Source organism: Gossypium raimondii, chromosome 7, assembly GCF_025698545.1.
Source record: "Gossypium raimondii isolate GPD5lz chromosome 7, ASM2569854v1, whole genome shotgun sequence".
Classification (NCBI taxonomy): domain Eukaryota; kingdom Viridiplantae; phylum Streptophyta; class Magnoliopsida; order Malvales; family Malvaceae; genus Gossypium; species Gossypium raimondii.
The window spans coordinates 26,903,039-26,928,149 of NC_068571.1; the positions used below are offsets into that span (position 1 = coordinate 26,903,039).

General features: G+C 32.0%; 1 protein-coding gene and 1 long non-coding RNA gene across 2 annotated transcripts; both read right to left on the minus strand.

The window, feature by feature from the left end:
- Positions 1–4,539: 4,539 nt before the first annotated feature.
- On the minus strand, positions 4,540–6,174 carry LOC128042531 (uncharacterized). The gene is made up of 6 exons (XM_052633897.1): positions 6,165–6,174; positions 5,927–6,051; positions 5,485–5,610; positions 5,333–5,412; positions 4,949–5,176; positions 4,540–4,720 (listed from the first exon to the last, which is right to left on the minus strand). The coding sequence occupies exons 1-6, from the start codon at positions 6,172–6,174 to the stop codon at positions 4,540–4,542; spliced, it is 750 nt and encodes a 249-aa protein (XP_052489857.1).
- A 15,622-nt stretch (positions 6,175–21,796) lies between these two features.
- Positions 21,797–23,604, minus strand: LOC105798129 (uncharacterized). The gene is made up of 4 exons (XR_001134932.2): positions 23,267–23,604; positions 23,005–23,085; positions 22,750–22,833; positions 21,797–22,165 (listed from the first exon to the last, which is right to left on the minus strand). It is a non-coding gene; the product is annotated as an uncharacterized LOC105798129 (long non-coding RNA).
- Positions 23,605–25,111: the final 1,507 nt, after the last annotated feature.

Consider the following 25,111-nt stretch of genomic DNA (forward strand, 5'->3'; position numbering starts at 1 on the left):
AAATTTTTTTTCGCATCAGGACAACTTCAATTAATTGAAAAATCTAAGCTCTAATATAATGTTGAATATTTTTAGGTATTGGATTCTCTTAGAGATGCTCAAAATAGCTCTTCAACCATGTTAACTTAATCTAAAGCCCACTAAAATCGAAGTTATTATTAAGGGTTGTTTTGAGAACTCTAATGAAGACCTCTGTCGGATTTAATTAAAAAATTCCCATTACTAGATGCCCATCCACTAGAATGCCCGACAATTATGCTACACTGCCAATTTTATTGTTGCTTTGTTACATGGGAGATGAAACATATCAATCTTAGGTCTCCATCATTCAATTAGAGTGAAGATGAATGTTGACACAAAAGTAAAATTCTCAATTTGGTTAGTATGATAGAAATCGACATCTCTTAAGTGACGACTAATTTTGTAGTTAGGCGTATCTATTTCAAATTACAGCTACATCAAGCCATTCGAGAATACATCATCATTCTCAGCAGCATGCCTTTCTTCAAATCTCAATAAGAGGCTTTCATTAGTATGATTCAAAGTTTAGATTTACAAATCTTAGGTATGTAGAATATGAAAGAATGTAAAGAGCGAATGTTTTGAGCTTTTTTTTTTTGAGAAAAACTAATAAGGGGATTGAGTTGTTTATAGGTTTTATGGTTAATGTTCCATTAGGGTTTTAATAGGACCTCAGCAGCCATGGGTGATGAGGTCAATTTAAATTTTCATTTTCTACTCCAAAAAAATTTAAATATTATCCATGGTCATTTTAAAATACATAAATGTTTATAGTTAAAATGCTAAGAATTTTACAAAGAATTTGACACCCATAGGTGTGAATCTTTTAGTAATCATTCCATAATGGCTTATTATATAATAAAAAAACCTTTTAAAATAATTCAAAAATCATTTCAGCCCTCAATATAAAATAGCACTCAATTGAACCCTCAATCAAATTTAAGCAATTAATTAATACCTTAAATCCAACTTACCATATAAGCCCTTTGGCATTGTTAAATTTGGCACATGGCATCCCAAGGTTGTGCCTTGTGGAAAAATCTGGTAATTTCTCTTCATTTTTTAAGAAAAAAATCATAAAAAATTTAAAAATTTAAAAAATTAAAAATTTAAAAATTAGAATTGTTAAAAATTATAAAACTGAAAAATATTAAAATATTAAAAATAATAGAAAATCATTTAAAATAAAAATATATAATTTTAAAATTATAAAATGTATAGAATTTTCAAAAATTATAAGAATTATAAAATATGGCAAAAAGCATAAAAATAGCTTATATTTTTCTCTTTTCCCCTTTTTTCACTATCTTCCCCTTTTTCTTCTTTTTTTTCTTTCCACTTTCTTATTTTTCCTTTCTCTCTTTTCTCCCTTCTTTTCTTTTCTTCCATTTTTTTCTTCTCCTTTCCTTTAACCCTAGTCGTCTCTCACCCTCAGGGTTGCTACTGCCAATAGCCTCCCTACTGGTCAAGGTTGCCACTGATATCCAATTTCACCACCGGTATTCTTTACTCTCACTTGTTCAACTTTCCTATTTCCTTCTCCCTTCTCCTTCTTCTCTATTTTTCTTAAAAACCCTAGGTCGTTCTCAGCGTCGTCGTCTCTAGTGCTGCCACCGTTCCTTGCCACTGAAGGCTGTAACACCCTATACCCGGCCTAGTCGCAGGGCCCGAATATGGGATGTCACACCACCGTCTTGTCTCATTTACATTAAAACAAGGAGCTAGATTCAAGTAAATTGATCGTCTCTTGTTAACCGAGTAAGTTTTTAAGTCATCCAAATGGTTAATTCTCATTATTACATGCAAATCATTCGTTCATTGATCACACACACAGCCAGATTCATACATAAGGGCTAATCAGCAAAATTCCATGAAAGTGTCAGTAGGTATCGATATTGATAACAAGGTATTGGTATATCCCTCGAGTGGTATCGATACCACTTGGAAAAATGATATCAAATGAGAATATTGTTTTTCGATGAAAAACCCAATCATTGGGAAATATCAGTACCACTGAACAAAGTATCGATATTTATCCCCTAAATATCGATACTCGAGCAAAGGTATCGATACCAATTCTCTATTCTATTTCCTATACATTTTAATTCACAGAGGTATTGATTTTCAAAGCCCAATATCGATAGCTTTGCTACTGGAGCTAAAAATACAACACAGGAATGCAATTAACCCATCGCAAATAGTTCCTAAACAACATGCATCAAGTACAAAGTTAAATAATCATTCGTACGGCTTAATCAATAGTACAAAAAACAAAAATTGGTTCTGAACAATTGTCATCATGCCAACATCAATGATTAAGTCTTCTAACATAATAATAACATGAAATTCACATAAGTCAACTCAATTTTCCAAAGATCAACAACTTAAAAAGGTTCTACCACATTGCCTATCTCCCCAAAACAAATAAGAATAATGAAACACCTACGAAGAATCACCAGACTTCCATGGATCACTCCATTGGAAACCATACCGTCCACACCGTGACAACACTAATCTAAAAATCTTGAAATGAGGGGATGAGCTTTTGCAAGCTCGATGTATGCAAGAATGTCCACAAAATAAACACATCATCATGCAACACAACTAGACATTTATTCACAAGTAGTACATTCTTAAGTCTAGTATCATATAGTACTAAATCATGCATAGTCTAAAGGTCATTCTCATACCACATTTACATAACCATTCAAGCATAGAACATATTCCACAAAATTATATAGCATAAGATAAGATGGCGCTTCGATTATGAAACATGTAGTGAGCTCTATCATCACACATCGGATACACGAATCTCCTTACACCACATAGACTCGTAGAGTCAAACATGTCCTAAAAGTGAAGCGTATAGCTAACGCTCTCCTTTTCCCCCCCTCACATGTCACGTTAAATAGAGCTTAGCTCACATTCCCTTATCCCTCCAAACATGTCCCAGGGCCTCAACCCCCAAAACCACTATACATATAAGTGAGTACTTACAATCCTATGGCATGCCAACTATATCCAATGGTTCCAAGATCTCAAGGCCAAAATCTCTGAGAACAACACATAGTTACTTACCGATTAATCGTGCACTAACACCACATATTAGCAACTTTAGCAAAACACTAGCATAGTCATATAACATATATATTACACATTTATTTTGGGTATATAATTGCACTTTACACAATAAGCACCATATCCACGCACATAAATCATTCATATTACACAACCATGCAACCATAAGACAAGTATAGTTCAAGAAAGCTTATACTCAAAATTTAGAGTATAGGTTTAGGCTACATCTAAATTCCCAACAACACATGACTCATGTTTACGAGTAGCAATTCCATACACTCACCACTTTATGCTTTTGTCAAAAACCAAAAGCTCAAATAACTCTTTTCTAAAGAATCTGAAGCTTTACACACATAAATCATACAATAACCATAGTCATATATCAACCAAATATTCACTCAAACCAACTAAAACACAAGCTTTAAGTTAAATTCTCATGTAACTTAAACTATTAGCATAACAACTTCAAATACTAAAATTTCGATCTATACTCAACCTTTTTTCCTAAAATGAGTTTCATTCATATAATTATTTATCTACGCCTAATTCACAACCTTCAAACTAGAAAAATCTACTCAACTCATGATATCGACATTTTTCGACATCTTTTAGGCAACTTTCATAAAATTCATTAAAACATGAGAAATCATTAACAAAACTTCTAGATAAGTTCAAAAACCTTCTAATCATGCCAAAATGAGTTAAAAACACTTTGAAACCATGTTTTTATGCAAAATCTCAAAATCCACCATTAATGGCTCAGTTTTTTACTTTTATTTGAAACATGCGATTTGAGTACTAATAATTCAGTTTTAGAGTCTAAATATCATTAAAAACTTATGGATTCATGAATGATTACCTTTGGTGGAAGAATGAATGAGTTTTGTCAAAAATTTGGAAACCCCACGTTTGAAGAAGATGGTGAAATCTATGGAGTTTTGGGTGTTTTCCTTGAAGGTTTATGGTAATAAATGACTTTGGAATGATAGGAAATCAATGTGTTGTGATTTGGGAATGAAAATAAATGGAATAGTGAAGGAAAAAGCAATGGGCTGCACAAGCTTGAAGAGAATGAAGAAAACGTGAAAATTGTAGGTAAGGGTGGCTTTTAGGTTAAATTTTAAAACTGGTCTAATTACCACATAAATGCTCATTGTTTTGACTTGTTACAAATCAATACTTTTTTCAAAATTAAGGGTTTCTAGAACACTTTTTTAAAAATTTGATTTGACAGTTAAGATGCCATAGTCGAAAACACTATCAAGTACCAACCTTACAAAATTTCGGGCTCATATAGGCCAAAATTTCTAAAATATCCCTAAAACGCCAAGGCCTTATTTTAGGGTGTTACAATTCTCCCCTTCTAAAAAAAATTTCGTCCCTAAAATTACCTGAGCTAAACAAATAAGGATATTGACATCTCATTGCTTCCTTAGTTTCCTAAGCAGCTTCTTCCACTTTTTGGTTGCACCACAAAACTTTAACCAAAGGAACTATCTTGTTTCGCAACACTTTCACTTCATAATCTAAAATATCAATTGGTTCTTCCTCATAAGAAAGATCATCACGGATTTCAACTTCTTCAACTGGCACAATATGTGACAGATCAGAACGATACTTCCTTAACATGGACACATGGAAAACATCATGAATTCACTCAAGTTCTGGCAGCAACTTGAGATGATAAGTTACCAAACCAACCCTCTCAACAACTTCATAAGGTCCAATATATCTTGGACTTATCTTACCCTTTCTACCAAATCTCAAAACTTTCTTCCACGATGAAACCTTCAAAAATACCTTGTCACCAACTTAAAATTTGATATCTCGATGCATCAAACCCGCATACAATTTCTGCCTATCGGACGCTACTTTCAAACGATAACAAATTAGCTTAACCTTTTCCTCAGTCTCACAGATTAGATCCGACCCTACAACTCGTCTCTTATCTAATTCTGTCCAACACAAAAGAGTTCTGCACTTCCTACCATACAACGCCTCAAAAGGTGCCATACAAATACTCATTTTGAAATTGCTGTTGTAAGCGAACTCTGCTAAAGGAAAATATCGCTCCCAACTACCAATAAACTCAATCACGCAACTTCATAACATATCTTCTAGAACTTGAATTACCCTTACAGATTGGCCATCAATTTAGAGGTGATAAGTCATGCTAAAAGTAAGCTTCGATCCCAAAGCTTATTTCAAAATCTTCCAAAACATTGAAGTAAACCTTGGATCCCTATCAAAAATAATTGAAACTGGAACCCCATGAAGATGAACAATCTCAACAATATACAATTCTGCTAACTTCTGCAAAAAATAATTGGTTCACACAGCTAAGAAATGTGCACTCTTCAAAAATTGTTCAACTATAACCCATACCCAATCTTTCCTTGACGGGGTCAAAGGCAAACCCGAAACAAAGTCCATAGTAATCCTTTCCCACTTCCATTCAGGAATCGCAATAAGTTGCAACAAACCCGAAGGAAATTGATGTTCAGCTTTCACCTTTTGATAAACCAAACATTGAGTCACAAAATTCGTAATATCACGCTTTAAACCAGCCCACCAATAAATTTCCCTAAGATCGTGATACATCTTTCCACTCCAGGATGCATAGCATAAGGGCTATTATGCGTCTCAGTAAGGATCACTTGCCTTAAATTCACATCTTACGGCACACACAGCCTACCTCAAAAATTCAATATGCCATCACCATCAACATCAAAGTCTCCTTTAATACCTTGCTCAATCTGTCAAATCATTTTCCATAAATCTCCATCTAATGGTTCTCCTAAATTTGTTGAGAAAAAGTCAGCCTCACTTGCAGGTCAGCACACAACCCACCATCACTAGCTAAACTCAAGCGTGCAAACATAGCTCTTAACACCGTCATCAATTTCCTACTTAGAGTATCAGCAACTACATTCACCTTGTCGAGATGATACTCTATCACACAATCATAATAATTTAACAGTTCAATCCAATGTTTTTGTCATAAATTCAATTCATTTTGGGTGAGGAGGTACTTAAGGCTTTTATGATCAGTGTAGATAACACACCTCTCTCCATAAAGATAATGGTGCCATAACTTAAATGCAAACACCACAGCAACTAACTCCAAATCATGAGTAGGATAATTTCGTTCGTGTGTCTTCAACTACCTTGAAGTATAAGCCACAACTTTACCCTCTTGCATCAAAATACAACCAAGTCTCAAAAACGAAGCATCACTATAAACTACAAAACCTTTTTCAGGTTCCGGTTGAATCAAAACTGGCGCTTTAACCTTAAGCTCATCAAAACTCTTCTACCTTTCATCAGTCTATTCGAACACCATATCTTTTCGTAGTAGTTTCGTTAAAGGTGTAGCAATGAGAGAAAACCCTTCAACGAATCTACAATAGTAACCAGCTAAACTCAAGAAACTCCAAACTTCAGTAACACTCCTAAGTAGCTTCCATTCCAAAATTACCTTTATCTTCTTGGGATCCACTTGAATCCTTTCTACCAATACAACATGACCTAAGAATGCCACTTCCCTATGCCAAAATTCACACTTACTTAACTTTGCATACAACTATTTATCTTAAAAAATCCATAAAACAACCCTTAAGTGCTCGTCGTGATCCTCTTCAGAACTAGAATATACCAAGATATCATCTATGAAAACAACGATGAATTGATCAAGTATGAATGAAACACACAGTTCATCAAATCCATGAACATGGCAGGAGCATTAGTCAACCCAAACGGCATCACCAAAAACTCATAATGCCTATACTGGGTCCTAAAAGTAGTTTTCAACACATCTGACTCCATCACCTTTAAATGATAATACCCAAATCTAATATCAAACTTTGAAAATACCATTGCACCTCTGAACTGATTAAACAAGTAATCAATTCAAGGAAAGGGATATTTACTCTTAATCATCAACTTGTTCAACTGTCTATAATCAATACACATCCTCATTGTACCATCCTTCTTCGTTACAAAAAAAATAGTGCTCCCCACAGAGATACCCTCGATCAAATAAATTCTCTATCTAGCAGCTCTTGTAACTGAATATTTAACTTCTTAAGCTCTTTTGGTGCCATGCGATAAGGTGCAATAGACACCGGTGTAGTACCAGGATAAAGCTCAATTCCAAACTCCACTTCCCTATCTAGTGGCAAACCTAGTAACTCTTTTGGAAACACTTCAAGAAAATTCATAACAGTGTGAATATCTTGAACTTTTAACTCCTTACTAACAAAATTCATCACATAAGCCTAATAATCCTCACAACCTTTACCCAACAACTTCTCAGCCTTCGTAGCCGAAACCACATTATAAAATAATAGTTCAATTGTAAATACAATTCTTTTAATTTTTTAAATTTATACAATAATGTTTAATTTTTAATTTCAGTCTTCATATTATGCTCAAATTTGATATTTAATCTTTATATTTAATTTTTAACATAATTTTATACTTCGAGGGACACATGTTCTATTGTTCTCTCCCCCCTCCCCCCGTTATAAGATGATGGTCCAATTTTATTTTGATCCATTTACCTTTTTTTATAAAAAAAGGATCAAATTTTAGTTTTAATCCTCATACTATGCTCAAATTTAATATTTTGTTAAGAAGGAAAATAGTTAGCTGGGTAGTTATAGTTAGTTTTATGCAAGTTAGTTTGTTAGTTAGCAGAGTCTATAAATGTAGAATGTATTGTCAATATTTGATAGAGATGAATGAATTCTTGATCATTTCAACAATATATCAGAGGTCTGAAGATTATTTTTTCCTAGAGGTTCATAGTCGCTATTCATGGTCATCAACGTTCTTTGATTCATTCATCTGGTTCTAGGTTTTTCGAGTTTGCTTTATTGTGCTTCTTGTTTTTGGTCTTTAAAAGTTAAGCTCGTTTGTAGTTGGGTTATTTATGGCCCAAATATTGGCTATTGGGCGAGTGGTGATTATCATTCTAGGGCACTTTTCGCTTACTGCTTAATGCTTCTTGTTTTGTTCAACGTTTCTCACGAGTTCTAAATTTGGGGATTTTGCATCTTGGACACTAAGAAACCTTCGATTCCAATCATTTTCTTTACTTACACCCTTTCGATACTCCAGGTATTCTGTTAGTATCTCACCAGTTGACTGGTGTTACAAATTATAATATTTGGAGCCGGACCATGAAAATTGCGTTGCTGGCTAAAAATAAGTTGGGATCGGTCAATGGTTCTTGTTCCAAGGAGTCATTTCCAGAAGAATTAGGATATCAGTGGGAGCAATGTAATGCTATTATGTTATCTTAGATATTAAACACGATTAGCAAATAACTCTCGGCAGGCATTGTTTTTGCATCTAGTGCAGCAGTAGTATGGAATGATCTTAGTGAGCGGTTCCATAAAGTTGATGGTTCAAGAATTTTTTTCTGCATCGTGAAATTGCATCACAGCTTCAAGGTATTGCTTCTGTCTCTACGTATTTTACTAAGTTACGATTAATTTGGGATGAATATGATGCGCTTGTGCCTTCATCTTCTTGTGGATGTATCCAATCCAGACAGAGTATTGCGCATGTTTCACAACAGCATCTGTTTCAATTTCTCATGGGGTTGAATGAAACGTATAGTGTTGTGCGTAGTCAAATTCTATTGATGAATCCATTACCCTCTGCCAATCATGCATACTTGATGCTTATGCAAAAAGAGTCACAGAGACAACATAGTTTTAGTACTATTGGGGTTGATCCGGTTTCTTTTTCTTCAGTTCAGATGGTACAGAAGAAACATTTTACTGGCACTTTTGATCATTGCAAGGTTAAAAGGCATAAAAGAGAGAATTACTACAGGATAATTGGTTATCCTGCAGATTTTAAATTCACCAAAAAAAAAGCAAACAATGACTCCAGTTCTATAGTAAATAATGTTTCTACTACTACTACTGCACATGATAGTGAAGTGATTGAATCTGTTAGTTCTCGTTCACAGGCACCAGTGTTTACTTAGGAACAGTACCATCAAATTTTGAATTTGTTGAACAAGGAACCTACAATTGAAGCTGCTGCCAGTTTAGCAGGTATGACTGATATTGGTCACAAGTGGATTATAGATACTAGAGCTACTGACCATATATTGTCTGATCTTCAATTTTTAGAATCCCCTGTTACGTGTGCATCGGGTTCACCTTGTGTTTGACTTCCAAATGGTTCTTCAGTTTCAATTACTCATGTCGACACTTGTATTTCACCCGACCTTCAGCTAACCAGAGTCCTTTATGTTCCACATTTTCATTATAATCTTCTTTCCATTTTGAAACTTACTACTGATCTCAATTGTGTTGTTTCATTTTACCCCTAATTTTGTCTCATACAGGATCTCTCAAGTGGAAAGATGAGAGGAATTGGTAAGGCACGAGGTGGTCTTTACATCCTAGATCCATCTTGATATACTAGTGTGGTTTTACCTCCTCCCATTGCAGCTATTGCTTCCATTGACTCATCATTTCTTTGGCATACTAGACTTGGCCATGCTTCGGTTTCAAGACTCAATAAGGTCTCTAACTTTTCCTGTACAATCTCAAATGTTAATAGTATACATAAATATCATGTATGTCCAGTTGCTAAACAAACTAGGCTCCCATTTCCCATTTGTACATCTCGTGTTGCTGTGGCTTTTTCCCTTATTTACATAGACTTGTGGGGGCCCTATCAAGTTTCTACTCATAGTGGTCATAGGTTTTTCTTAATAATTGTTGATGATTACACAGGGATGACATGGGTGTATTTGTTACAGTATAAAAGTGATGCACTTGTATGTCTCAAACAATTTTTTGTCTTGGTTAAGAACCAATTCTCCACTAGCATTAAAATTGTTCGTAGTGATAATGGGTATGAATTCTTCAAGAATGAATGCAATGATTTTTTTTAGTATGTTTGGCATTCTACATCAAAGTTCATGAGTTCACAATCCTCAGCAAAATGGAGTTGCTGAACGAAAACATAGACATTTGCTTGAAGTGGCTCGGTCACTAAAATTCTAGTCTCATATGCCTAGTAAATTTTGGGGTGAATGCATTTTAACTGCTTGTTTTTTTATTAATTATCTCCCTACTCCTCTCTTAAATTGGAAATGTCCTTTTGAACTCTTGTATAATACAACTCCAAATTTTTCTCGTTTGAAAGTCTTTGGTTGTCTTGCCTATGCTACCTCACCTAACTATCGTGATAAATTTTCTCCTAAGGCCATTCCGTCTGTGATTATGGGTTACTCTCTTGTGCAGAAAGGTTACTTATTGTTCAATCTTGAAACAAAAACTTTCTTTGCTAATTGTGATGTTGTTTTTCATGAGACAGTATTTCCTTTTGCTTTTCCTACCAAACATTTTTTTCCTTTTCCTGTCACTGATAGCTCTGTTTTTCTTCAACTTGAACATTCGCCTTCTATTCCTTTCCTTCCTCTTTACCTAGTTTACCCGTATCTTCTTCTCCCCATCTTCTACCCTCGACACCTACTATTACCCCTTTACGTCGCACTACACGGTCTGTCAAGCCACCTACTTGGATGAAGGATTACGTTTGCTCCAACCAATCTTTCACTTCTTGTGCCACAGGTTTGTTTCCTATTTCTCATGTTTACTCCTTATTGCATTTGCCTGTTCATACTCAGTTTTTTGCTGCCTATATTTCTTCTTTGATTGAACCCCAAACCTATGCTGAGGCCATCTTAGATCCAAGATGGGTCGATACAATGCAACAAGAGATTCGAGCTTTGGAGGCCAGTGGTACATGGGAGGTTGTCCCTTTACCTGCTGGTGCGGTTCTCATTAGTTGCAAGTGGGTTTATAAAATCAAGTATAACTCTAATGGTTCGGTGGAACATTTTAAAGACCGACTGGTTGGGAAAAGATATAATCAATAGGCTGGTGTTAATTTTCAGGAGACGTTTTCCTCTATAGTTAAACATGTCACTGTTAGGACTGTTGTTAGCATGGCAGCCATTCATGATTGGCCTCGTTTTCAAATAGATGTTTACAACGTATTTTTACAAGGCGACTTGTCTGAGGAGGTTTATATGGAACTTCTGGATGGTTTTCGCAGCCAGGGGGAGTCTCAAGTGTGTCGTCTGCGTAAGCCACTGTATGGTCTGAAGTAAGCCTTTCGGTAATGGAATTTAAAGCTCACTGATGCCTTAACGCAATGAGGCTATATGCAAAGCAAGTATGATTATTCTTTGCTCACAAAAAAGGAACGGAAGTAACATAGTCATCTTACTCATTTATGTTGACTATCTGTTAATTATAGGGAGTAGCATTAGTATGATAAATGAACTAAAACAGATTCTGCACCAAAATTTTAAGATGAAAGATTTAGGTGCGTTGAAGTACTTTCTTGGAATAGAGGTGATGAGATCGAGCGAAGGAATTGTGTTGAACTAGCGAAAGTATGCTTTGGAGTTGTTAGCAGATCTGGGATCAGGAGAAGCAAAATCAGTGTGTACACCTCTTGAACAGAATCAAAAACTTACCTCGGTTGAATATGATGAATCCGTACAAACAAAGGTTGATGGGGATGACTTAATCGCGAATGTTGCAGTATATCAATGGCTTTTGGAAAGGTTACTATATCTGACCAATACGCGACTGGACATAATGTTTGCAGTTCAACACTTGAGCCAGTTCATGCACAAACCAAAAAAATCACATTTAGAGGCTGTTTTTCGGGTGGTACGATACATAAGGAAAAATCCTGGCCAAGGTATCCTATTATCTGCAGCTAGTAAATCACAGCTCATTACCTTTTGTGATTCCGATTGGGCTTCATGTCCCATGTCTAGGAGGTCAATGACTGGTTTTTGTGTTAAACTTGGAGAGTCTCTTGTTTCATGGAAGTATAAAAAAAACCATTGTTTCTCGATCATCAGTAGAAGCTGAGTATAGAAGTATGGCAGCAGTAGTAACAGAAGTTATTTGGTTGAATGGTTTTTTAAAAGAAACCGGTCTTAGCCAGCCTAGTAAGTCTATGATTTCAGATAGTAATGCAGCTCTGCAAATTACAGCCAACCCTATCTTTCATGAACGAACTAAGCATATAGAAATTGATTGTCATTTTGTGCGAGATAAAATTAAAGAAGGATTGATTCAGATGCAACATGTTGAAATAACTGAGTAGCTTGCCGATTTAATGACAAAAGCTTTAGGAACTAAGCAGCATGAGTATTTAGTATCCAAGTTGGGGGTTAAAGACATATATCAGCCCTCAACTTGAGGAGGAGTGTTGAGAAGGAAAACAGTTAGCTGGGTAGTTCTAGTTAGTTTTATGCTAGTTTGTTAGTTAGCAGAGTCTATAAATGTAGAATGTACTGTCAGTATTTGATAAAAATGAATGAATTCTTGATCATTTCAACAGATTTTATCTCTATATTTAATTTTTGACACAATTTGATACTCAAGAATTATTTACATAATTTACATAGTAAATATATACAAATAAATCTATTTTATTAGTTCATTTATTATTTTATTTTTGAATTATATTATGAAGTGTTTGATTCGCACATTGAATAGTGTGTCATGTTTTAATTCTATCACATCATATTTTTAAACTCAAATTATCTCATATTTTGCTAATTTAACTTAATTTAATTCCAAATTTATTTTCATAAAATATTAATGTTATAAAATAATATTTTAATTGATAATTTTTCAAAGGTATTTTAATGTATAATTATTTAGTATAATTAAAATTTTATTTTTAATTAATTATTTAAACCCCAACGTAGTGGGGTATACAATCTAGTAAATAATTAAGCTAGGCACCGATGGGTGTCATGCTATCAAAAAAGCGTAAATATTTATTATGATAATTAAATTTTTATTATATTAAATAAAGAAGCCCAAAAATTAATGAAAAACAGAATACAAATAAACACTCCAAAGTCTAATGGAGACATGCCACGTAGACGGAAAAATACCACTCAGTAGACGTGTTTTATTTCTGCAAATAAATTAAAGCTAAACTAAGAACTTTTACATCGTTTTCAACCCAAATATTTATTCAATTATTGCAAAAATGTAAGCACATCAAAAGATTCGGTTGATAGCTTGAAAATGTGGGAAATTGTTATCTACAAGTATAAGCATCGTTGATCAGGCAGCCACGGATGTGATTGGCAGTCACAAAAGCAACTTCGAAAATTGTATTTACATGACATAGTTATTAATACTTTTGTCATACAGTTAATTAATTCGTTTTCAAATTTAAAATTGAGCAAATTATTTTTTCCTCAAACAATTTAATCATTGTGAAATTCGGAAATAAATATTCTAAAGACAATTAATTATTGTGTAAATAATTTTCGTCAATTGTATATAAATTTGATCGATATAATAATTTAATGTTTACATATTTTTGTCATTTTAGTCTTAATTATAAAAATTTAATAAATTCAGCTTCAAAAGTTACACATTTATATAAATATTACAGGATATATTTACTAAATTAATACCGAATTGACAAAATGTATAAACTTAAAGGCTAAAATTATTATACTAATCAAAATCATGTATAATTGATGGAAAACATTAACATCGTAATTTATTATTTTAATTGCTTACTTTCAAAATTGACAAATATTAAATTAGTCTAAATTTTGTTAAGATGAACTAATTTGTTAAATTCAAAATTGAGAGATATGGGAAAGTTGTTACCGTATTTATTACTACTCTCATCTCATCCGCTATACAAGTCAACAGTAATAATATTGCTTGTATTATTTTCTGATCAGTACTTCCCCTATGTTATTTTCTTTTCTAGAGGTAAAAAAAACACTACTAGTGACAACATAAGTTTAATAATTTTGCAGGATATGACGCGTATGCGACTGAATTAATGGCGCTGAATGCTTCATGTGTCGACAGCTGGAGAATTCTATGGATAATATAATATGAAGAAGAAGCAGCAGCAATTGCAGAGAGAAATCGTGTGATTTATGATGATCAGAGTTAAAGACGCCTGCCCTTTCTCTGTTTCTTCTTTCTTATTTTAATTTTTCTACTGTTCTTCAATCACCACAAAAATGCAGACAACAATGGAAGAAAAAAAGACAGAATATTCCCATGCATAACTATAAACATGAAGAACTCTTTTCTTTGTTTGCCAATTATTTCAACCATCAAAGACCCACTTGTCCAATATCATCAACCCTACCATTAACATCTTTGCTTTTACGTGGATGAGATTGGTCCCTCCCATCCTCTTATTATTTGCTTCTCAATAATCCATACTATTGCGATTTTTAAAAGAAATAAATAATAATAAAGTTTTTGCATTTAGTATTCGTTGTCGAAAAAAATTGTGTTGGGAAATCTGACATGTGTATTAACCTCCATTTCTTGATATATAGGAGAAGAATAGTACTATGAGATTCAACTGCTAGGAACAGTCTGCAGGATGCATACATACATATATGTCCGCGGTGTTTAAGCTAAGAAAGTAAAGATGTGAGAGTGATCTTCTTAATGTCTGTCAGCTCAAGATTCACATCCTAGGGCAAATAAAGCTGATTAATTTCCACTACACTTAAGAGTACGTATTCTAGCTAGAACGGGAAAAATATTAATTACATTGACTATTATATACAGATTAAGAAAAACATGTTTGAATCTTACATGTTGAGAGAGACAAAGAAGACGCGTGTCTAGTACCGCGTTGGTTGTTGAAAAAATCAAAATGACAAAATTAACAACGTTTTCACAGCCTTATATATCAATCAATCTCAGATTCTCTACATGTAAAATGGCCCACCATCTTCCATAATTAAAATTAATTTCTTAATACAAATAATGTGGTTTGATCTATTAAACCAATAACCTCTGCAGGTGTTTGATTGCACAATGGATTTAACTCTGGAATCCACACACTCATCACCCCCTAATCCAAAAGCCATGTTTCCCCATGTTTATCTTGGCAGGACCTACAATTAATCAATTACCCAACTTCTTGTCATGCAATTTATTTTCTTCTACTCAAGGCAATTACTTCCTTCAGAATCAAACTGTTGCTGATTAACCCTCCCCTTCATTGAATCTTTAGAGTGATTCCAAGTATGGAAATAATTGAGGTATATCCCTGTTATTAACTAACATCTCATTATTCAGTTTTAGCTCGAATTTGAATTAAGTAATAAAATTTAATTATAAAAATATATATTATTAATAGGATGATTTACTTATACCGGTGTAAGATTAAAGAAATACAGACGCTGTGGTGTACCAGGTTTGGTAATGGACTTGACTCTTTTTAAAATAGAAATTTTCACTTTTAGCCTCTTTATAATTTAAACTTTTTTAAAATCAATATACGGTAAAATTGCATTTCAACCTTCAAAACGATAAAATTTTAATTTAATCTTTTAAAATTACAAAGATATAAGTTATTAAGATGGTGAAATTCTATTTTTGCTATTGTATAAATATACAACTTAATTCTAGCACCTCCCAAAAAAATTATTGACTTCACTCCTATACGAAAAGGTATAAAACTACTTTAGTTTTACACTAGTGTAAATCAATCACTCTCCATTAATATTTTACGTATATGAATAGTAAAATTGGGTTGGATGAGACTAAAATTAGATCACGATCCAACCCGACTAGAAGTAGATATACCCTTCATACCTTCCTTATATATTATTATATATTGAGTTTTTCTTATACATAGAAATAATCTTTCCCTTTATTATTGTGCAAATAGGAGGCACAGTACAAATCACAAAAGCTTCATACTCCAAAACGTAAAACATAATATTATGTATGTCCATACATACGTATCGCAATGTCGACTCCCATACAGTCCAAGAATGGTCCCCCTGCACATAGAAAAAAAAAATAGAACAATTTATGGAACACAAAGACAACAACATAAAAACAATACAGAATCTTTCTTAAATAAAAATTAAAAGAACTTATCCGCCTAACTACACTCTTGTCAGTCTAAGCCTTTTATTTGTTTTAACTAGAGCCATAGGTCAGAAAAATTATTTTTTAAAAGTTTATTCGGATCCTCTGATCTGTTTCTTTTCGTGTAATTCTAAACTAAAAGCAACAGGACATAAGACTTAATTATAATAATAAATATGTCACTATATATGAGACATTTCCTAAATATTAAGAAACAGCAGAATTTTTTCCTTGTGTGACTATATTTGCATTTAAATAAGAGATTCGAAGATTGCAGATGATATTTATACTGCAATATACACTTTGAGTTCAGGGAGCTTTCAGAACTGCTGTTGTATTGTAATTTAGCACACTTTCTGACGGTGATGCCTTCCAAAATTGTCATCTAACCTCGAATAGAATATTATCCCTATATGGCCTTTCCTTTTATTTTATTTACCAGATTTCCACCAGGGCTTTCTGTATAATATTCATTGTACCCCATCGTGTGTGATTGATAAGATCAGTCAAAATGATTCTTGTTTCTTTTCGTCATCTTTGATATTCTTTTATAGGATTTATTTTTAATTTCATGTTGTATATTTAAAAAAAAACTCCACAATTTATATCTAAATTTGAAATTACAGTATTTTATATTTTTAATTCACTAAAAATATTTTAAAAAGCTTCACGGATGATTATATGTTAGGTGGTCAAGTAGAGTCCTAAGTTCATTGAACTATGTTTTGCCTAATTTAATTTGCTCCTAAAAAACCCAATAGGGCGTGAGAACTTTTGAAAGCATTACATCAACCCAATCAACTTATTATTTCATATCAAGTTTATTTAATTAAAATGGAGGTTTAGTAATATTGGTAAAGATTAAAGCTTTAAATTCTTGAGTGCCTAAATTTAAATTTTATTATATATAATTGTAATGGAAAGATCTCTAATTCTATCAAAATATTTTCGACGTATGTGAATTTTAATCTAACAAATTAATTATAATCCAAATTCATTTTTAGGTAATAAAAGAAATCATGAGAAACGGTTAACACCTTACTTCAATTACTAGATATAATCCAAATACTAAGAATGACCAAATTAATATAAAACAAAAAGAAAATATCATAAGAAAGGATACATGATTATATTAAAATATAAATGGAAAATATTTAGTACAACATCGGTATACTTTTTCACTCCATAAACAAGGTTAGAGGGTGGACAAATGTACTATAGAAGTATAATATTTTCTAAAAAAGAGACACGTGTCAATTTTTAAAACTACTTGTGAAATAAAAATATATATATACTATCAATTGACAAATACTCACCAAATATTCATAGCAAAAGTTATTAGAAAAATATTATTATATTGTTAATGAAGTTTTTAAACTTCATAAACAAGGTTGAAATGATGATAAATGTCTTATAAAATATATTAAAATATTAAATATATATATATAAAAGAAAAAGACATATAATAATTTTTTAACTCTAATTATGAAGTTAAAAAATATATATTATCAATATATCAAATATTAACTCAAAATTATTAATATATCAAAACTTAAATAAATAAGTTATACTTTAATTACGATTATGATGATGCACTAATAAAATACAAATACACGGATTGCCAAACACCACCGCTCAAGGACTAAACCATGAGCTGTGATCCGGTGTGAGCCTGCAAGAAATGATGGTATTGGCTGGATATGGAGGAGATAGACATCAGCCCCATGGGCTGGCCTGGGATTGGGAGGGTTTAGGCTGGGTTGTTGTGCTCAGATGATTGATAAATCCACGTGGATGAAAACTGCCAAGCCAATTACATTATTGTTTGGTTAAAATGTGTCACAAATATATGTATTCAAAAATTGAGCATTTAATTTCTATATTTTTATTTTTAAAGAATTTAATTTATTTATTTTTAAAATTTTAAAATTTAAATTTAATTGTTAGCATTGTTATTTTTTTTTTGGTTATTGAAATTTAAAAAAAATATTTAGTAGCAATGTAACTAAAAAGAATGATGTCATAATAAACTTAAAATTAAAAAAATAATTTTAACAGTATTAAAGGTTGGACCTAAATTTTAAAATCTAAAAAAATAGAATGACTATATTTCAAGAAATAAAAGTATAGTGATTAAATTTTAAATTTACAAAAAAAATAGAAACTTAATGCATATTATCCTTACTGTTTTCCATGGTACGAAAGGGCTCGACTTTTGGCCGGAAGTGGAAGAGGAAGCTGCCTGGATGCTAATTTAGTCATACTTTTGGTTAGGGCAGCTTAATTTCATATAATTCAAGCAATTCATGTCCAAACAAAATTTTAATTATTAAGTTCCCTTACATGGTTTTGGATAGAATTCCATCCAAATCATCCTACAATACAATAAAAAAGCAAATGAGTTCATACCACTACTAGAAGTGTTCTCAGATAAAGGTATAAATAATCAATTGAGCAATGTCTTAATATAAGAAACCGGTTCCGAAGCTAGTAGTAAACCAGCACACTTGTCCATATACGTCAATGCTATCACCCTCGCATTCAATTTACACATTAATATTTCTATAGACAGCATACTCGAGCACAGCTGATCCAAGATAGTAAAAAAAGTAAATGCAATCAGATCAAATGCATTATACTGAAGAAACCTTGGGATTAAGTATAAACTAGATTCTGGCCAATATCACACGACATGCTTTTGTAGTTGAAGCAAATTGTCAAGGCATGCATTAACGAAAGCTATCCACCTATAAATGAAAAGGTATCATAGTCTAATATGATTAATGTCCTTGGAACAATTCTTATCTCATTTTAAGAGAAATCAATGCAAATATGACAAACTCCTAGTTATTAATGACCATAAAGTCTAAAACATCATGGACCCCCAAAAGATAATCATTTAACAATTAATTGTCCTAATTATGAGGAGCGGGCAACAAGAATCCAGTACTCCATATAAGCCTATAGAAGTCATATCACAAGACTCCAAAAGCTTGCAAGTCCTACCCTCTCTCTCTCTCTAGTTAGTGTGACAATACAAATTGATGTAACAATAGCAGATGCACTAAACTTGGAATTTAATAGCAGTTCTCATAGATGGTGATACTTGCAAACTCAGTCAATGAGAAGAATTTACAGCTGTAGGGTAAGTAATGATAGAATAGAAGCATAAGCTTCTCTAAGATCAACTCCTTATCCAACATCTTCGATGTGTTGGTTTTTAGTCTAAGAAAGAAATCAAATCTGACTTGCTATTTTTATTATTGGTTTTTTTTAATATTCTTTTTACATTTAAAATATACACTTTAAATAAGAAAATTTACCAACTGCAATTTGACAAGTTGGCAAGTCTAGGTACATGAGATTATTTATTAGTTGATTTCTGTCTAATCAGCACCATTTATATTAACCTATCAAATTAAAGATAAATTAAATAATCTAATAACTTTTCTAAACAAGTTAACAACTTTTTAGCTTGTATCAAAAGCTTCGGGATAGTCCACAGCGTAATAGCTCGCATGTTGATTCACAAGAAAACTTACATCTTGTGTATTTGCGAGTCTTGTGTATTCACAAGACTACCCTGCTATCAGGAAACTGATCTTCAAGCAATCTTATGTTGTTTACAACAACCATGATTCTGTCATAATATTGTTTGACAGTTTCAGACTCCTTCATTTTCAAATTCTCAAAATTCCATCTCAAGTTGATAATCTATTGTTGTCTTGTCTTCTGTGTACCTTGAAACTCTTCTTTCAGCTTATCCTAAGCTTGCTTTAGAGTCTCACAAGCCATGATCCTAGTAAAAATAACATCAGAAACACCATTTTGAAGACATGACATCGCCTTGAATTTCTTAGCACGATCATCACTATGCTACCTGATTTGTGCTATTGTTGGATTAGCTTGCAATGGTGGTGGCTCTACATCCGCATTCACAACCTCTCATAAGTCATAAGTTTGTAAGTAGGTCTTCATCTTGACTACCCAAATACGATAGTTTTCACCATTAAAAACTGGTGGTGGAAGAGGTGTAAAACTAGTTGAAGACATTTTTTGCAAAAACAAGGAAATAGAGGTTGTTCTTTCTTTCTTTCTTAACAAATCAATGGCCCTCAAAGATGACAGGCTCTAAATACCAATTGTTGGTTTTTAGCCTAAGAAAGAAAAGATAGACATATCAATTTAGCAATCAAATGTGACTTGTTTTCATTACTAGTTTTTTAATACTCTTTTTACATTCAAAGTATACACTTTAAATAGGAAAATTTACCAACTGCAACTTAACAAGTTGGCAAGTCTAAGTGCATGAGATTACTTATTGGTTGATTTCTGTCTAGTTAGCACTATTTATATTAACCTATCAAATTAAAGATAAATAAAATAATCTAACAAATTTTCTAAACAAGTTGACAATTGTTAGCTTGTATCAAAAGCTTCGGGATAGTTCGTAGCGTCATAGCTCGCACGTTGATTTGCAAGACAACTTGGGTCTTGTGTATCAGCTAGTCTATTCATATTTGGACAGTCTGCCAAATAGTTTGCCAAAGGTTGTCTGCTCGACAGTTTTCCAACTGACAGTCCGCCATTCTTCTCGAGTTTAGCCTGTTCGCCAGATAACTTATGCCAATAATGTCCGCAAAATGTGTGAGTTGTTGCATGAATGGCCATCTCGCAACAAGATGACTACTTTCATAGCTTTTCATAAGATATCATATTTGCCATTGTAAACATCATCTATCGTCAAATAAAATACGATCCCTAAAAACATAGTTGACTTCCTCAAGAATGTAATTATCTCTGATACAAGGTTGATACCCTTAAGCCTCAAGGCATATCAGCCAAGTTAGTATATATGTAGGTTGACAAGCTAAGCAAAATATTTTCCTTGGAGATTCTTGCTACAACAATATAAATTTAGAACTAAATGTTGCTGCTACACCAATATAATACTTCTAAATTTTGAAGATTCCAGTAGGTGGCAGCTACACCACTGTCCAAACCCTTAGGTTCTCCATGCTTACAATTTGATATAAATTCTTTACCCCCATCGATTCATATCATAGGTATATAGGTAAAAATTTCAATTCTTGGTCAAATTGAATTATAAATGAACTGGAAAAGTCTTTTTTTTTTTTTTTTTGCAGAGATATAAGTTGGTCATTCGAAGAGCCTTTCTGGTTAACATTAACCAAATTACCAGCTTCTATCTTCCCTTAAATTTGATTTAAAAGGATTATTTTAAGAATTTTCTAATAAAAGAAAAGTCTCATAACCTCTTTATTTGTTTGGCTACTTTCAGTAATACTAGAGAATTTCTAAGTATTTGATCATATATATTACAATTTTTATGTTTAATATTTCAAGGATACACACATATTTATGAATGCAAGTGCTCACAAATGTAGTTGATACCATGAATGTTTAACAACAAATTTTTACCTTCAAAAATTCTTTTTTTTTTTAAAAAAAGATAAAAATGGGGGGGGGGGGCATTTTCAGTAGCATTAGCATTCCAATGTTTACTACATGTGCTAATATCTTTGGTATACATATTCAACTTCTCTCAGTTAAGGTCCAGGTCCGCATAACTGTATAAAGGTCATTTAGAGTTGTTCACTTCGCTTTTAAAGAAATACCGAACTTGCAATTGATCATCATGACAAGCATTCAACTGAGATATTATTAGTGTTAAGCCTTACAGTAGTTTAACCAATCATGGAAGTTGCTAAATAAATGATACAATATTTAAAAGATAAGATACTCACTTCATCTTGCATTCATCCATGCATACGCACATTAGTGCAAGAATATGGTTGTTTGTTCAATCGTCAACTTGATAATAAGTTTCTATCAATTTATTAACAGAAGATATAAAGCATAAAAAGCTGATTAAATGAGTTAGTAGCTACACCTCATATTCAAAACTGAACCAAAAGAAAAGCAACACTATCCAATTCTCACTGCTAGTGGTATATAATCTTTTGAAACCTGAGCAACCATCCCAGATTCAATCAAGTCATGAAGGTGAAACCTCCTATCAAAAGGTGGAAACCAAAGATGCTTCTTCTCCAAGGGGACTAACATCTCCTGCATTTTTAAAAAGAGCTCCTTCCCTGAAAACAGAAAATAAGAATGTAAGTACAACACTGACACAATAGAGGACTTAAAATTAGGCACCCTATGATAAAATCTAAAAGCACTCTGACTTTGCTAGACTGAAACAGCATCTATATTATTCAAAGTACTTAATGAAAAGCAAATGGTTTAAAAGTTTTGGAGGAAATGAAATATATGTAATTCATATGTAATGTCCACAAGGATTAATATTACATTCACTTCCTAACTTCTTACTATCCTCTAATTTGATGGAAACCAAATTGTGATTTGTGAAATTAAAAGTTTTGACTATTGGAACCCCAAAATAAGATAAAGGTCCAATGAGATTCTGTCTCTAACTTTCTGTTCGACACTTTTTTCTTTTAATGATGAGTTTATATATTTAAATTTCAAAGCACCTAACTCACAATATGCTCAGAACTTCAGGTACAGAAGCAATAAACATATCAAGGATGGACATTCTCCTCACGCTCATAAGAGACTAACTAACCAGATGAGTCACAATATTTGCTCATGAACTAGTAAGGGAAGGGAAATGACATGACATCCCACTACTAAGTAACTAAAAAGGTCTATTTACCTGGGAAAGGCATTTCAGCATTGAACCAATATTTGAAATTGCAAACCAGTACATACTTGGATCAATCAGTGGTACTTGCATTTACTTCAAATTGCAACAGCATTTAAACCCCGGAAAGAAAAGAAAAAAACACCTTTTATACTGATACTCGCAATATTAAATTAATGAAGTACTTCGCCAAACTTAAAATCGTATCGTAGATCAGGAACAATATAACATTCTCAATTTGAAGGTTAAGGTATCAAAGTATCAAACCTCTTACTTCCTATCCACTTGACTTCTGTCCTTTACGGTGCCATTCAATTGTGACCGTAAAATGACAGGTTGAATTGTAATCTTGAAACAAAGGCAAATCAGAAACAACTTTTATTAGTTTTTTTTTTTAAATGTTGATTTAAAATAACTAATAACGAATTGCATCCGAAATTATGAATTTTAATTGAAAATTTGCTAAAACAAATAAATAATTGCTTTTAGAAGAAAAAGGGGAGAAGTTAAGGAAAAATAGAGAGCTAACTTTATCAATCTGAGGAAACTCAGCTCCATTATTATAAACGCCATCAAAGTATCGTTGTTTGCTCTGCGAAATCAGAAGCAGTCAATATAACATTCACTAAAATAGGAAGGCGATAATTATACCAGAAATATATACATAGGGAAAATAATGATCAGCATCGCCGTTTTCAGACTCCATCTCTTCTTAATCTTTAATAGAAGATTTCGAGAGGGGAAAAAACTAAAAACCCTAAATTTAATTTGAAAACGTTATGCGACGGAAATTCGAAAGTCGGCGCTGCTGAACACCTCTCGGTTTTGGATTTTTCTGTTCAGTGACCTGTATTTACATATTTAAAATACAATGATATATAACTTTTGGAATTTGGAAGTCTATAATGATAAAATTTTAAATCGCATTTTCATTTTAAAATTTTGGTTAATGTGATTGAGTTTTAATTTAATTGGTATAAGTATTGTCGTTAATGTAAGAATATGTGAATTTGAGTGTCTTGAAATACATTATTTTTTATTTATGAGTTAGGAAAGGATTATAGATAATTATAGATATTATTTTCAAAAAAATTAAAACTTATAATAAAATTATTCAAAAAATTTAAATTAATATAATTTGAACCGAATCATTATATATATGATGTAATAAGACTTTTACGTCATTTTTCGTTATTGAATGATTAAGAATTCACCATGTATTACCAATTATATAATGGAACATATACATTTTACTGTCATTAAATCAAAGTTTTTATTAAAATATGAAAATAATTAATATATATTTATAGTATTTATTACTATTTTATGCAATATTTGGATTACATATTTTTACTTAAATATTCATAACCTATAATAAATTTATATTTTAACATTGTATTATATTTGATGTTTTTTTTCACAAATTGTAAGGGATAAATTCTAAATCACGAAAAAATCTCAATTAGATTTCTTACTCAATTAGATTTTAATTTTAGTCATATTAGTATAAGTATTGAGGGAAAATCTCATTGAAATCTCAATCGATTACATCTCAATGAGATTTTTATCATAATTATGTTGATATTATAACCTATAACTTTTGATTATCATCGAGAAAATCATACTTTAAGAGTATATTTGGTTGGATGAAAAGTGGAGGGATGGAATGGTGAGTGGAAAAGTGGAAAGAAAATAAGGTCACGTTTGGTTCGCTGTAATGGAATAGAGGCGTAATGGAATAGAGGCGTAATGGAATATAGGCATAATAGTAATTCAATTGTTTAGTTGAATGTAATGGAATAGAGGCGTAATAGCATAAGGAAAAAAACTAAAATGACTAGAATACCCTTAGCAGAATTTTTTTTAGGTAGATGATTTATTGTTATTGTTATTAAATTTTAATAAGATTATTAATATAAATAATAAATAATTTAATAATAATTTAAAATAATTATTATTAAATATAATTTAATAAAATTCTTAATATAATTATTCTTATATTAATTTACTAAAATTATAATATATAATAATATAAAAAATATTTAATCTCATTTATTATTTTTAAACCGCAATACAAATTTAATGTGCTAAAATATCATTAGTGAATAAAATAATTTAATTATTCTACAAAAAAATATTAAAAGTAATAAATAACTTGAGAATTATAGTTTGCATAAATATAATATTCAAATATTAACAAAAGGTTACATGATTTCATTAATTTATATGTCATAATTCATATGTTATAAAATTTTACAACATCAAAAGTTACAACATTACCATTGAATTTCTTCACAAAATGATAATCCAAACCAACAGGTCAAATAAACATAAATAAATACATAAGCATGGTCATTAGAGCTCGAGAAGGCAC